The 16,654-nt window shown below is 40.8% G+C and overlaps 1 protein-coding gene across 1 annotated transcript in view; it reads right to left on the bottom strand.

Annotated features, from left to right (window-relative positions):
• LOC116820864 (arylsulfatase D-like) overlaps positions 1-15,420 on the bottom strand; it is a 29,797-nt gene extending 14,377 nt beyond the window's left edge. The window contains exons 1-5 of the mRNA XM_032773598.1: positions 15,168-15,420; positions 12,065-12,125; positions 8,395-8,544; positions 7,063-7,184; positions 4,935-5,057 (exon numbers count right to left, since the gene is read on the bottom strand). Of these exons, the coding sequence (XP_032629489.1) occupies positions 4,935-5,057; positions 7,063-7,184; positions 8,395-8,544; positions 12,065-12,087 (418 nt within the window). The 5' untranslated portion in view covers positions 12,088-12,125; positions 15,168-15,420. The remainder of the gene's footprint in view (positions 1-4,934; positions 5,058-7,062; positions 7,185-8,394; positions 8,545-12,064; positions 12,126-15,167) is intronic.
• Between the last annotated feature and the right edge of the window lie 1,234 nt (positions 15,421-16,654).

Genomic DNA, 16,654 nt, shown 5'->3' with positions numbered 1-16,654 from the left:
CTATAGTCAAGGTATTTCCCAATACACCATGATCATTTCCACTTTGTGATGAAAATATAGGCATATGGTCTGTAAATACAGACACAGATATAATGGGCCTGAATTTCAAAAGTGTTGAATGCTCAAATCTTTAGCTGAAGTTAATGGTAGCTGTGGGTTCACAGATTCTCTTGAAAAAAAAACAACAGGCCCATAGAGAATAAACATATAAATAAGAGAAATAAGTGTTTGGCAGACATGCAGTAAGCAACATTGTGAAAGACAATTCAGACGCTTTTAACAAAAATATTCTCCTCAAATCACATTGCTGATCATTTAATAGCTGCTTTTGCTCTGCAGTTAAACCTATTTCAATTTTAAAGAGAGACAAAATATGCAGCCCTTAGACAATTAGAAAATACAAAGTTGTGGTACACATCTTAAAAGAAACTGTGAGTTAATTTAGTGCCCAGCTAAATGTAATGTGGGCAGGAACTGTGCAAGATGCCTTACTTAATGGTCATGCACTTCAATCCTGCTATTTATTGCCAATGCTGCTTATGACCCTCGGACTCTGTTCAACAAAGACTGGCAGTCTTGCTCAATTGTATGATGCTTTTGATGTCTATATTGGAACTCAAACTTGGGCACCCATGGGCAAAAAGTGAACACACTCTGCCATCTAAATCCTCAGAATGAAATGCCATGGGCTTCCTAAGGGATAATGTCTATCGTGAAGTACAGGAACCTGTATATGGTTGTCATAAACAGATAAGTAAGAGTTAATAGAACAGAAGTACTTCATATCTCTTTTGCCTGTAAAGGGTTAACAAGATCAGTGAGCCTGGCTGTCTCCTGACCAGAGGACCAATCAGGGAACAGGATACTTTCAAATCTTGAGGAAGGGAAGTTTTTGCGTGTGCTGTTAGTTTTTGGTTGTTGTTCACTCTGGGGGCTCAGAGGGACCAGATGTGCAACCAGGTTTCTCTCCAATCTCTCCAATACAGGGCTCTATAATTCAGAAAGTGAGTACTAGGTAGATAAGGCAGGTTAGGCTCATGTTTGTTTTCTTTATTTGCAAGTGTGTTTGGCTGGAAGGAGTTAAATTTGTATTTTGCAGAAAGGATTTTAATTTGTACTGTATACTAGGCTGGAGGGTATTCCAGTGTCTATAGCTGAAAGACCCTGTAAAATTCCATCTTAAATTTACAAAGATATTTTTACTGTTTTTCTCTCTTTAATAAAAGCTTTTCTTGTTTAAGAACCTGATTTTTTTTTATTCTGGTGTGAGACCCAGGGACGGGGTCTGGATCACCAGGGACTTGGTGGGAGAAAGAGGGAGGGGGAGAGAAAGGTAATTTCTCTCTGTGTTAGGCTTACTTTCTCTTCAGGGAGAGTCGGGAGGGGGAAGAAGGAGGGGGGAAGGTGAATTTTCCTCTCTGTTTTTAGATTCAAGGAGTTTGCATCACAGTGATCTTCCAGGGTAACCCAGGGAGGGAAGCCTGGGAGAGGCAATGGTGAGGGAAAGGGTTTGACTTTCTTGAGTTAAGATCCAGAGGGACTGGGTGGGTTCCCGGCAAGGTCTTGGGGACAGAGTGTCCAGGACTGGAATTCCTGGTTGGTGGCAGCGCTACAAGTACTAAGCTGGTAATTGAGCTTAGAGGAATACATGCTGGTACCTCATCTTTTGGACGCTAAGGTTCAGAGTGGGGAATTATACTATGACAGTAGTTTATGTCAATGATTCAATACTGAAGCCAAGTGGAAGCACTACACAGCGTCAAATGTGATGTTTGTGAAAATTATGAAACAACTACAGCATTTTTCCCTCATGTATCACAAGGAAAATGAAGATTCCCTGTGTTACACCTGTTTACACCAGGAGGAGGGAGAAAAATTGTTCTTCTTAACCTGTTTTCTAATGCCTTAAGGGCTACATTTTCAATATCTTCTGCTAATTTTTGTATTAGATTTTTAATGTACACAAATCAACTTGTGCATGCACATTAGATAGCAGATGTTTAATTTATGTGTGTAAATGCTGTTTTGTATATGTAGGCCAGAGTTTTTGGCTGCCTAGACTTAGGCATCCATACTAGGTTGGGTTGAGTCCTCCGGAAATTCAGTCTTGAAAATTCTCTGTTTATGCTTTTTCAGACATGGCCCTTGTGGTGCGGGAGGTTAGATGAACCATTTGAGGGAATACTATTTCAGGTCATGACTAAAAAGTGAATAGTTGTTTTAGCAAGTTGCCTTATGAAAACTGAGTGGCACAATTAGACAGGTACAAATGAAACTGACATCTTTATTAATCCCATAAAAGCATGTTTTATCTGGGCTGTATTGAAATCTTGTTCAAGTACAATGTAGTATACTGTAACTTTTGAATAATCTTAACTCATGGTACCCCTATATGTGAAGGGCCAAATCCTCAGATGGTGTAAATTGGCTTAGTTCCGTTGCTTTCAATTGGAGCTGTGTCAATTTATACCAGCTATGCTTCTGGCCCAAAATGTCTAAAATCTAAAGGCACAGGCTCAAAATGTAACTCATTTGTACATGTTAATGTAATATTATTGGAAATCACTAGATAGCACTATTACTGGTATAGTAATCTTGCAAGATCTATTTAAATGAATGCATAGACAGTTAGATCTTGGACAAGTGCTTGTGGTTGAGTGTGATACAGTTCCATTTTAAAGGTGAGCATATCATCAGTATCATTTATTCTTTCTAGCTGAATGTCTTTCTAACTGGAATAGTTTCTTTGGTGCAGAAGTGGTGACTACAGGATGTACCTGGTGGCAGATCATGCCAAGGTCCCAGGCCTCACTGAACACTGACAAATGCACAGCTGGATACCAGTCTCTCTCACCGGTGTGTTAATGTTGTTAAAATAGATATTAGAGTTACAAGAATGTGTTTAGACTTTAATGCTACATGCATTAATTCTACCTATTGTATCTGTATCCCATGTTCTAAGGCAGGGATTGGCAACCTTTGGCATGTGGCCAGTGGTGAGCTGGAGGCCCACAGCGCCAGTGCCGGCCCCAGCCAAGCGGCTCCGGTCCCTGCTCCGGCCGGGATCCCTACCCAACCCTGGCCCCAGCCGAGTGGCTCCAGCTGGGACCTGGCCCCGGCCAAGCAGCTCTGGCCCGGCCCCGGCCAAGCATCCCAGCCGAGTGCCCCGGCCCAGTCCCGGCCCCAGCCGAGTGCCCCTGGCACCAGCCTGGCTCGGGCCCCGCGGCCCAGGCCCCAGCCTGGCCCCGGCCAAGCGGCTCCAGGCAGCACAGTAAAGGGGCAGGGAGCAGGGAGGGGGTGTTGGAAGAGGGCAGGGGAGTTTGGGGGGCTATAGGGGGGTAGATAGGGGTTGGGGCAGTCAGAGGGCAGGAAACAGAGGGATTGAATGGGTGCAGGGGTCCCGGGGGGGCAGTCAGGAAGGAGCAGGGGTTGGATGAGGCGGTAGGGGCTAGTCAGGGGCAGGGGTTCCAGGGGCAGTCGGGGACAGAGAGAAGGGGTGGTTGGATGGGGCAGGGGTCCCCCGGGGGCATCAGGAATGAGGAGGGGTTGGATGGCATGGCAGGGGGCAGTCAGGGGACAGGGAACGGGGATGGATGGGGCAGGGGTCCCGGGTGGGGGGCATCAAGGAACATGGGGGGGTTGGATGGGGCAGGAGTCTTGGGGGAGGGCACGACCCCATCGTGGGATGAGGAGGAGGGAACCTGTTGTTAATATTTTGGCAGCTCATCACTGCACGCGGCTCATGAGGGAAGTCTATAACAGGCCAAGGGATGTCCTGGCCGCTGCTTCCCGCAGAGCCCATTGGCCTGGAACGGCAAACCGCGGCCAGTGGGAGCTGCAGTTGGCCGAACCCACGGACGCTGCAGGTAAACAAACCGTCCTGGCCCATCAGCGGATTTCCCTGATGGGCTGCATGCCAGAAGGTTGCTAATCCTTGTTCTAAGGGAATGTTTAAATGTTTGCTAAAACTGTAAATCCCGCCAGTCAGGGAAGAAGCATTACCAAGTGTGAAATGCCAGTTTACCACAAAAGGTGTTATCTCCTCCCCAACAAAATAAAGTCAGACATGCCATTGTAGACAAAAGACTTTGTTGATTGCTTCCCCACCCCCCATGAAGAGGGTATGTGCACAAGCCTTCCTCCCATCACATCTTGAACCCTGAGGGAAGGGAATAAAAATGCCTGTTAAGGAGTAACTGTTATCTTTATGCTGCCTGGATTCTGAGAGGCAAAGATTCCTAAACATAAGCAAGAAATCCCCAAGCTGCTTGGCTTTGGTTTACCCTAAAGACATAAAACCTTGCTCATTATAGAAGCATCTTTTATCTTTTGAAACTTGATTAACTCATTTATGGGTGTAAGTTTACCAGCTTTAACTGCATAAATAACTCATATTTCTTTTTCTTAGTTAATAAACCTTTAGTCAGTTTATTACAAGATTGGCTGCACATGCTATCTTTGATTTGAGATTGGAGGTACAGTTGATCTGGGGTAAGTGACTGGTTCTTCGGGACTGGGAATAACCTGAATACTGATGTGGTTTTTGGTGAAAAGGGCCGTCTATTACAAAGGCAGGCTTGCTTGGGTGTCGAGATAGATTGGAATGCCCCAAAGAGGGACTGTCTGTGACTCCACGTTAAGGCTGCTATAAGGCTTTAGGAGGTCACATCTGATACTTGGTTGGTGAAATCTAATTATAGAACATACAGTCAGTTTGATTTTGTGCCCTGTTCCTATCAGTCTGCCCTGAGGTTGGCACTCACACTTGTGAGCCACTCCAGACAGTTTGACACTGACACAAGGGAACAAAGACATTATATGATATGATGTCATAAACATTAAACTGAGAATTGATCAGTCCCCTCACAATGAAGTATTTCAGTGCTAAGTGGTCAGCTAATACTTTTTACCCAACCAATATTGATTCTACATACCTATTAGTCCTGTGATGTAGCCTTGCTTCTGTAGTATCTTGGCAAAAGTGGTTTCGTTTGGAGGGAGCCCTCCTGAGGCCCCAGCCCACTGAATAACACGATAGTCATTAGTGGCATCCATACCTATAATATATAATTTTTAAAAGTACTAAACACAGCAATGAGGGTGCTTTAGTCAAAAGCAAATTTTGTTTTTATAATAGCTCACTAGAGCTCTCTTGTCTGCACAGTCAACACTTGCTAGACTCAATAATCAACTTTTTGTATCTTTCCATTGTCTCTCTCCCCCCGCCTCTAATAACTGAATAATTAGCAGGCCACTAGAAAACATACTTACATTCTTGGGGCCAGATCCTCAGCTGATGTAAACCAGCATAGCTTCACTGACTTTAATAGTGTGGTGCTGATTTATACCAGCTAAGAATCTAGCCTATGTTGTCTGGTTAAGCCCCAGTGAAGATAAAGTAATCTCTGGGTGAAGAATGGAGAGATGTAAACTCTTGCTTTTATATTACCAATTTCTCATTTGAACCTCACACAGATGTGTGTGATGTTTTCCTTCTACCTTTTAATCATTATTTGCAGCAGGACTTGGAAAACATAGGAATTTTTTTTTTTCCCCTCAGATTTTTAGAAACCAAAGTTGTAGATCTGAGCGAATGTTTGATGGTGGGAAAAAGAGGAAAGCTGTAAACATAACAGGGAATGGAGATGGTCAAACATAAGTCAAAGGTCAAGTTTTTGGAAGACTGAAATGGGCCACTAATATAACAGCTATTATTTATTACAATATCATCCAGACTTTACGGGTTCTGCACTGCGATATAGGAACACAGACTAGACTGTAGATGTGTGTGCACAATTCCCATTGATCTCAATGGGAGGTTAAGGGTGGAAGTGGGGCAGCATATTAGCTTCAAACTCCCTGGGATACTCACTGAAATAATTTGCTGTAGTGCAATGACTAGGGAATTGCAATCTAGAAGCTTGCGTAACTATTTGTTTTTCATCCCTAGAACTTGTATCATCAGGAGAGAAAAGAATGCTTCTGTCAAATTGATTACTGTTGTGTGGTTTGGGTGAATTATAACACAGTTACAGAGTTATAGGTTACTGACATTTGTCTTGTTTGTCTGTCATTCCTGTTTTTTGACCAGAGGGAATGAAACTAGGCAAGTAAGTGCATGTAGGCAATATACTCAGACATTACATTACTATCGCTGCTATTTCTCTTTAGAGTTTAGGACTAAGGTAAACTGGGTTTAAGAAACCTTTAGCCATTTGAGCACTGTGCTATAAATTGTTGAGATTTAGCGACTTTATAGCAAAACATTACTATTGGCATCACTATTACAGAACAGCATTATTCCATGATCTTTTGTGCCACAAAATATACTAGTTTGAGGGGAAGCTGCTGCCAGGAATGGCTGTTTATTTTCTACCCCACTGCCTTTCATATGGGCCAGCTACATCTGTTAAATATCTATGGACCTTCAAAAGTGCATTGCCCATGTGGAGAAGCTTCTGGTGGCAATTCAATGGGGGACATCATGGCTGCTGCTCCCATCTGTTTGCATCCCCTAGCCTCCTTTCATGATAGCTACATCAGTGCTCTTTTCTGTGCTGTGCAGAGGCAGGGATGAATGGATCCATTTGCAATAATTATAACAGAAAATAAGCAAATATCCCCAGCAGCTGGTGATGGGACACTAGATGAAGAGGGCTCCGAGTTACTATAGAAAATTCTGTCTCAGGTGTCTGGCTGTTGGGTCTTGCCAAAATGCTCACAGTCCAACTGATATTTGGGGTTGGAAAGGAATTTTCCCCTGGATCAGATTGGCAGAGACCTGGTGGGTTTTCGCCTTCCTCTGCAACATGGGGCATAGGTCACTTGCAGGTTTAAACTGGAGTAAATGGTGGATTCTCTGTAACCTGAAGTCTTTAAATCATGATTTGCAGATTTCAGTAACTCAGCCAGAGGTCTAATACAGGAGTGGGTGAGCAAGGTTCTGTGGTTTGCAATGTGCAGGAGGTCAGACTAGATGATCATAATGGTCCCTTTGGCCTAGATGTTTAAAAGCTAAGATCTCTTGCTAAGATGGCACTGTACCATGAAACAGGTCCAAACCTGATCTGATGGGGTATCTGCCGGTCAGGAAAGCTGCTCTGCTAGGGGTGCAAAGTGGAGCCGCAGCAATGTGCTGAGTAAGTTTCACTCCTTCTTTTGCCAGACGGTCAATATTAGGGGTCCTATAAACAAAACCAACACAACCAAATTTCATTACAGTGGTCTGTCAGCTAACAGTGATTAGCAGTGTTGTGTACTATATTTCTTCTTTTTTAAAAAAGAAGAATAGAAAACCTAATAAGCATTTCCTGAGCTCTCTACTTCCTCTGCCATAATTAGGATAATGGATTTTTTATTTCTCTCTCTCTTAGTCTGCTCATTACAATTGTCTGGACTTTTTAAAGTGACTAATTCCCAAGCTTAGACCCCATCCCTACAAGCAGTTCCATGCAGGTGTATCTTCACGCTGGTGCACAGCCACATGGAGGCCACTGGGGCTCTGTGGCTGCAGGGGCCCATCCCTGTGCGCTTGCTCACAGGAACACAGCCTTACTGAGGAACTGACAGAAGCCTGTTGGTTAATGGAAATAGCAGGTGAGGCTGAAGGTTGTGAATTTTTTTTTCCAAAAAAATAATTATATTGCCCTACTCTTATGGTAGAAAGACACCTGGCACCATCATAGCATCACTTTTTATGCAGAACTCTTCACAAAAGGCAGATTGTCCTCACTCATACAAAATTCTTATTGAAATCAATGCGAGTTTTGCCCAAACGAGGACTTCAGGATTGGTTCTCTGCTTAAACAACCACATATAAAGCCTACAGAAATGGGATGGAAAAAAATCAACACATCACTGTATATCAAAATTACCTTCCATTTTGTTAACATTAATTAACTCCTTAAACATTCTCAACTGGGTGCCTTTAGGAGCATAAGGAATATTTATTTCTCCTTTTCTTTATTTCATTTTCATGTTTAATTTTTTTTTTATCTGAGAGTCAGAAAAAAAAAAATCACCCAAACTTATACAAATGCAATGAGGACTTGTTTTTAGAGGGACTGCTCACCAACCACCCCCAATGACTTCTGTTGGCAGTGTGGGTGCTTAGCATTTCTAAAAATCAGGCCCAAAAGAACAAAAAAGAATGATTGATAAATAACTGACAATAAACATAGCCATTGCTAACAGACTATGTAATTGTGAGGTTTTTATAGCGCTGCAAGAGAGATGGTCCAGTTACTACCTTTAACCTACTGCTGGTGACACCAGCAGGGAATCCCGTCCTTCTGCCAGCAAGTGGCTCAGCAGAGGAGGAATTGGACAGACTATGACATTCTTACAATAAAAAAGTAAATTAACAATTTTGATTACTATGCTTAAATCCTTTACCTTATAGTATCATTTCCATAACAGCCTACATCTCCAATACCAAGATCATCGACCAGTATCAGTACAATGTTGGGCTTGTAACTGACCGAAGCATGTGATCCAGGTGACTTTAGGAAAAGACATAAAACTAGCACGATGGTCAGAGAGGTCCTGAAAAGGTTAAAAAAGGCCTAATCAATATAATTTGGCTATTTTTATTTTTAAATACACCCAGAAGGAAATGGCAGGTTAAATCAGATAATTCTAACCCTGGAAGGAATAAAGTGTGAGAAGTTTTATGAAGAACTGACAACACAAATTAAAAAAAAATACATTGTATTATTTATATTATTATATAGGAGCTTTTAGTGAAATTCAAACTGAAAATGACTCCTTGCTAACTATTCCACTACAAAGCAACTCACTTATTCCCATCACTTTCTATTTACTGCTTGAATAGTGTGAACCAACAGAGATTTCCACTGTCTTCAACACCTTGGATTAGATAAAGACAGCCAATCTGGTTCCATGTGTCAGCAAGAAAGCAATAATTTTGTTCATTCATTTCTTTCATAGCCATGTAATGAATATCTCCAAGGAAGAAGACAGCAGGAACATACTATAGGAAGCAATAAAAGTTTAGCAGGGCTAGGCTGTGAGCAAGCCACATATCTATTTTTAGGTGGGGATTTCTGTGAGAATAAGCACAAATATTAACATAGCCAAAATGCCCCTTGGTTTCTAAATTGGTATTATGGCATCGTCATGCAAGTTTTGCATTCTGGGCAAACAAACAGTTCTATAAACCTTTAGCTAGAAGTAAATAAGTGAGAGGAAGAATACAGATCTGATTAAGTATAAATTTGTCCCTCTGTTATCTATTTGAATATATAAATGTGCCACTATGCTGAAAAAATTAAAACATTTTGTATTTCAATCAGCTTTATGGATCTCAAAAATGAGAGTTTCTATGGGTTCCTGAATCTGCTATAATTTAATAAGCTTAAAGTTCTTAACATTTGGCCAAGAAAAAGACTTGTTAAGTGTTGATCCAACATTCCAAACTACAAAGAATTAAAGTTGTGGATGATACATTTTTAATGGAATAACCTAAAATACATGGGACAAGTTTTCAATTATCGCATTCATATTGTAAGGACAATTCAAGAGCTAACTAATCAAAATGTTGCCAATTATTATGGTTATCTTTCTATTTAGTCTAATTAAATTTTCCTGCAGCATTTACCCACCTTTTCCTCATGAATATTTAAATTACTGAAGTACTATAATAATTTGTCTGATTTTACTTTGCACAGTAACCATTTTGCCTCACTCCTTTCTATTCCAGAGTTAACAATGTGTCTAGTATTACTGAATGATAATAAATGCTGCATTGAAAAGAATGACTGGGCAGTAATACCTACACCCCCAATATGCACATAAAAATGTATTACAAGATGACACAGTATCCTGCTTCTACATATCATGATAAATGACTTGACTAAATTATATAGATTTTACAGATTAACTGCTTGTAAGGATCCATGCTAGGTCAATTCAAAACTCCAGGAAAGCCCGCCTTAGCACAGAAATTACAAGGTCTGTATTAGAGCTTATATCCAGATACGGATATGAGCGTGAATATTACTTTAGTTTGGGATGTTTGAATTTGGAGTTTCATTGAAGTCCCATAAGTCAAGTCACAAAATTCAAATCTTTCAGAATAAGGATTTGAATATGGAGTTTCATTAAAATCCAGTGTCTGTTTTACACACGATCAGACACTACATACTGAAGACACACATCAATTAAATAGATTAGAAAGTGTCAGGATGTCTAGTGACCCTTAACTTTATCATGAAAGAAGGGGCAATACCTCCTATATACTTCACTCCTATCTTCTGTTTATCTGAAATATACTGAAAAATACTGCATCAATCCCTGAAGCAATGCTGGAGTCTGGCTGTCTGCCTTCATTACACATACAGACTGAAGTTCAAAGCTCCTACAGCTTATGCAAAAAGTCAAAAATACATGTGGAATGAGGAAATAACTTGCGTGTACTGGCTGATTGGGATTTGGAAAGGTATTTCAAAGAATATGAAAGGGTTTTACTTCAAGAAACACATGTAGCTCTTCAAATGACAGAGATCTAAATAAGGAAGAAAACATTAAAAGGTCAGCCAGCTACTACTTCTTTTTGCAGCAACTACTTCTTGGCCATAGTTTAACACATGGATAAATTATAGGCCTCCACTTGGTAGTTAAAAAGTGACAAAGAGAGGAAAACTATTTTACTTTGGTATATTGAAACCCATAGCGTTGCTTGTCACATAACTCCAAAAAAGTTTTGCGCAGTATTATATTATAAATCATTTTACCTATCAAATTTGGCAGATGAATCCCAGTCAATCAAATCTTCTTTTGCAGTACCAATGAAGAGGCTTCTGCTAGGGTAATACTTTTACTCTGGAGAAGGTCTGTGAGATGACAAGATATCTAGTGGATGAAATTCTGTGCTAAGCCTTTAAGGGTATGTTTATGCTTTGAGCTGTAGGTGTGATTCCCAGCTGAGGAAACAAACCTGTGCTAGCTCTAATGGAGACAGCATGCTAAAAAAATAGAATGTAGCTGCTTTGGTGAGAGTGGCTAGCTGCTCAAAGTGTGTGCCCATCAGAGACGCCTAGGCAGGTATTGGGATCACCTGGCCCCTTCCACTACTTGCATTGCCATGGCTACATTTGATTTTAATGCATCAGCTACATCAGAGCTAGCGTGGGTATGTCTCCTCGAGCGGGAATCTCAACCCCAGCTCGAAGTGTAGACATACCTTTAGAGGCACAGCACAAAACTCACAGCCCAGGTAGAGGCAGGGGCTCTGTAGGACTCTCTAAGTTACAGCAGCTTCCCAGGGCTGCCCGCTGGACTACTACATTGTCCAGAATGTCCAGTGTTGTGCGCTGTGGCCCACTTCTTCCACTATGCAAGGGGATCCTCTAAGGGCAGACTCAGAGCTGTACTTGACAGTGCTTCTGTGGGAGCAAGCTCCAACAGGCAGAATCGGGGCATCAGTTTCCCCAACTGTAAAATGGGAATAATGATACTTATGTCCTTTGTAAAGTGCTTTGAGAGCCACTGATAAAAAGCCTATGTAAGAGCTAGGTATTATTGTTTAGGGCTCCTTTATGCCAATCTAGCCCTTTTACCCACCATAGAGGGGCTAGAATGTCTTTACAATAAACAAATGGTTTTTCCTAGAATTCTCCAAATCATACAGAGAACAAGTGCAACCAATGTATTGACCTTAAACAGGTGTAATACAGGGAAATCCAGTCCCATAATTTAAACTGCTTTTTTTGATGGTTTCTAAACTTCCCAGAAAAATTGAACTTGAGACATTTACACATGACATGTACATGTAAGTGGAATTGGTTTCTTTTGGGGGGGTTGTTTTTTTGGGGGGGGGCAGCTTCTGCCATTGGTAATTTAAAAGATTAAGAAGAAACCGGATAAAAATACCACCACGCCAACAAGTCACATTATTGTTATTTTATTATATTTTTATATCCACACTACTGTTATATTTATGATGCTGATGCAGACTTTATTATGCCACTATTCAACTCTCATGAGCTTTCACTCATAAACAGGAAGAAACAGTCATTTGTTCTAGTGTGTTTTTTGTTCTTACCAGTAGCTTGTCAGGTGCCACATGATTTCCACTATGACACAGAGGTTGGGATTTCAGGATTCTGTAAAACAAAACAAATCACATTAAGATAAAAAATGGACTCATGTAAATGATTGAAGAGCCTGATCCAAACCCCACTAAAATCAGTGGGAGTACTGATTCACGTCAGTGAGCTTTGGATTAGGCCCCAAATGAAAAAAGCAATGACAACAAAAAGGAATAGACCTCTAAGAACAGGTCATGATACTGGAAGTAATTAATGATAATATCAGTGTAATGCCCACAGTGTTCTAGTTGCCTTCTAAACAGAGAAAATGGCATGATCCATGCTCTGAGAAACTGGTAAGAAGAGGCAAATAGACAAGTAGACCGAGAGGAAAGTGAAGGAAGAACCAAATTATATTATCCTAGTACATGGGCCTTATTCAGGGCCTTTTGAAGCCAATGGAAAGACTTCCATTTGAACAAGGCCTTATGTAACATACACATTTCACTGAGGTCATGAAAGTCCACAGAAGTAACCAGATGCCACAAGAATGGCAACTGGAATCGTTAGCTCCCATGGCATTGCACCAACCCCATCATATTAACTTGTGATGGAAATTAAAATGACAGTTGATTTCTCTGTCTCCCCTGCAATTTTCAGACAGAAGCCCATTCCCTCCCTTTCTTGATGCATTTATTCTCTTTAGCTTAGGACAGTTTCCCCATTGATTGGGTAATAATTCTCTTTCACTGTACTACAAGATTATATTAACAAAGTCTATCCTTTCTGAATTAAGGAATTGTAAGAGATCTTCTTAAAGCACAATAATAGCCTGCTAGCTCATTTTACAATATATTTTCTTTTAGTCTTCCTAAAGATATGCTTAATTGTTAGAATTTCTAGTCATCCACTATTACAGATTGTCAGCTGATATTGTCACAGTGATGCTGACAGTTTGCTTCTCTCAGGCTCTTTATCTTAAGTTCTGAGATGTACACTTTCCTAATTGGTACTGGTTTTTTGCAACATTTCTGTTGTTTACACCTTTTCTCTCTGGGTGCACTCTCTGGAGGTTGTTTCTCCAGAGCTATGATCTGGGTATTTTACTTTCACACATTTCCTCTAAGCTCTCCTGTACAGTTGGCATGGTTTATACATATTTAGAACAGGATACTGTAGTTACAAAGAATTAAAATAGCATACTAATGATCTTGATTCACAGGCATGCCGCAGCTCCCATTGGCTGGGAACGGCGAACCACGGCCACTGAGAGCTGCAAATGTAAACAAACTGTCTGGCATCCCACCAGCAGATTACCCTGATGGGCAGCCTGTGGGCTGCAGGTTGCCCACCACTGCCTTAGAACAAGAAGTGCAGTTTTTACAATTAGCGTTTTAGAATGGATGTGGTACCAATACATGGCTTACACACACAAAAACCTCACAGTAACTTCCCCAAAGTTGACTGAAAATACTGAAAGCAATTAGTTTGTTATCAAGTACCTAGCCGAATGTACTGCCCCCAGTTAGTCTGCAGAGTCCCAGATTTAGGTCTGGGCATTAGTATATAATGAGCCATATTAAGATGAGTGAAAATTTCTTACTGCCTTCAGATCCCTCCTCTAGCCACACATTTATGACCTTACTTGCAGATATATTACGCCAATGATACTCAGACCTCAGTACAACTGTTTAATAACATAGTAAAAACATCCTGATTGGTTAATAATTAAATCACACAGTGTTTTAATATCACGTGCTGCAAAGAGCTGCGGGAGACACATTAAAGAGCCACTTGAGGCTTCCGGAGCTTTCGTCTGATTATCACTGTACTAAGCAACTTTAATACCCACCAAAGTTAAAGAAAGTTGCAAGTACTCAGCAGCTTGGAAAGTTAGGTGCAGTTATTGTGCATTTAGCTGCTATTCAGGTCTGGACTGGCTCGTAAAGTCAGACCTTTGGATTTACCCTCCTCACATTCACTCAGAATATGGGACTGGGTGGACTTTTCTGTGGAGGTGCCTATGAAATACAAGATAATATTCTGACCAAAGTGAACTAAATTAATTTATCTTCACATTCTCAAGCCTCTTCCCCTCTGCCCAGATTAAGGAGAGTAGAGTATGATTAGAGTGCCTTTGTACACTGGTAATTCCTGGCTACCTAAATAGGGGCTTTGGAGCTGCTGCATCCATATGCAAGTGTGGAGAACTCAGGGCTGCACTAACTTCTAACTCCCATGAGCTCAAATCACTATCTCCTAACTGCTCTTAAACAGACTAGTCACTTTTTATTATCCAAACTGTATTAAATTCAAATACAAAAAAAATAGTAAAGCTAATTAAAATGAAATTGGATCACACCCCACTTTTAACAATTTAAGGTGTTGTAAATAAGAGGCCTTTCATATTTTATTAACTATACAAGATTTATACTGACAGAGAAGTTTTAGAGGCACTATTTTGAAAGCAAAATAATCAGAAGCACCTAGCTTCAAGCAAAATAGCACAGCCCTAGGCAAAACCTATAGGTATTTTTAGACACAATAACCCTTCTCATAGAGCATCAGGGTTGGAAGGAACCCCCTTGCTCAAAGCAGGACTAATCCCCTGATAGATTTTTGCCTCAGATCCCTAAATTGTCTCCTCAAGGATTGAACTCATAACCCTGGGTTTAGCAAGCCAATGCTCAAACCACTGAGCTATCCCTTTCCCCTTTTCTTAAGGATTACCTCAGTCTGTAGTAAACAGTTCATCATTACTCATGGAATTCTCTTATTTGATCATTTGATTTGGTGCCACTGAATTTGTTAAAATGTTCTTAATTGTAGAATGAGTGCATACAAAGTAAAACATCTCATAATTCAAAATCAACTGGTATGCAAAATGCACTGTATGCAAAATGCAATTGATTGCTCCCATTTTATACAGCACTATCATGGGCAAGGAATATTTGTGCATGGCAGTCATCGCTGTAACAAGAAATGTTTTTCAAATGCTTTATCAAATTATTTTATACTGAGGGAAGCAAACTTTTTGGAATGACCATTAATATTTTCCTGTACATTTCCAAACAAAATTTTGCTACAGTAGATCATAGAAAGTGAAAAGTACAATACCTGGTGTTGTCACGCTGCTCTTTGGTAGTTTAGAATAAAAGGCAGTCGATGCATTTGTCTGTGAACTCAGCTTCAGAGTTGATTTTAAGTCATTTCATGTTCGTCGGTTAAACCACTTCTGTCACAGCATAGCATTTATTATCAGATTTAGCTGTTGCCCGGAGGGCAGTCATCATATTTCCTCTTCTGCTCACGCACACTGCTCTGCAGCATGGAAGGCAGGGCACTTTCCCACTGAAGGAAAGCTTAGCTTAATCAGTATAGCACCAGAGAATTCAAGCCAGAAAAACCTTATTACGTATCTCTGCTGCTGAGAGGCTCAATATACTAAACTTCCCTAAAGTATACCTCCTGCTGACGTTTGCACAGTGGTAACATTCATAAACACATGTGGGACTGATCAGTGAACAGTAGGCCTTTCATTAGAGACCTAGCTAAAATGATTTCTGTTGTTCACTAGATTCCAGAAGAAGATTAACAGTTCCACTGAAACTCTAAGCATTCATCACTGCAACTCAGGCCTAGAAAAAAGAAGAAATGTAATACTTTCTTTTACACTTCTAGTGAAGTAGCAATTCCGTAAAGTTTGCATGAAGTGAAGGAAACTAATCTCTTTTAAACACTTTGAATGACTGCAACAATGAGTAGGAATTGAAATAGATTTTTTTAAAAGAAAAAAGCTTCTAATATCAGAGAGAATTTACAATATTTCTCTATAATGTCCCAATTTTGTCTTCAGAAAAGAGTATAATACCCAGTAACCAGAATAAAGAATGGTCAGTGTATCTAGAGGCATAATAGGCATTACATGTTTTAATCATGTTATTTTTTAAAGGCAGTTCTGACTCTGTATTGGCCTGACTAATACATACAAAGGGTATGTCTTCATGGCAGAGTTAACTTGAGTTATCAACACTTGAGTTACTTCTCTTGAGTTAGCATAACTTGAGTGACCGTAGCCATACTGCAAAATAACACTTGAGCTGCTGTCCATATTGTTTCCGTTTTCAGGGCTTGTCTATATATACACATTTAGTTTGTTACAGGCGGGGGTATGAATCTAGCCTGCCATGCACTACTAGACACCCATGGTTGGCCCATGCCAGCTGGCTCGGGCTTATGGGGCTCAGGCTGCAGGGATGTTTAATTGCAGTGTAGATGTTCTGGCTTGGATGGCAGCCTGAGCTCTGGGATCCTCCCACCTTGCAGGGTCCTAGATCCCGGTGCTCCAGCCAAAGCCCAAATGTCTACACTGCAATTATACAGCCTTGTAGCCTGAGCCCCAAAAACCAAGTCAGCAGGAACGGGCCAGTCATGGGTTTTTAATTCCAGTGTAGGCATACCCTAACTGTTCATGTGGACCCAGCTGATGCGCACTAACAGTTTGTTCGTGCACTTTGATCTTCCCTGCTTTGGAATGGGAGCAGATTAACATGCATTAACAAACTATTAGGGTGTATCATCAGGGTCCACGTGGACAGTGTGTG

This window comes from Chelonoidis abingdonii, chromosome 1 (assembly GCF_003597395.2).
Source record: "Chelonoidis abingdonii isolate Lonesome George chromosome 1, CheloAbing_2.0, whole genome shotgun sequence".
In the NCBI taxonomy this organism is placed as follows: Eukaryota; Metazoa; Chordata; order Testudines; family Testudinidae; genus Chelonoidis; species Chelonoidis abingdonii.
This window is presented reverse-complemented; position numbering and strand designations above follow the sequence as displayed.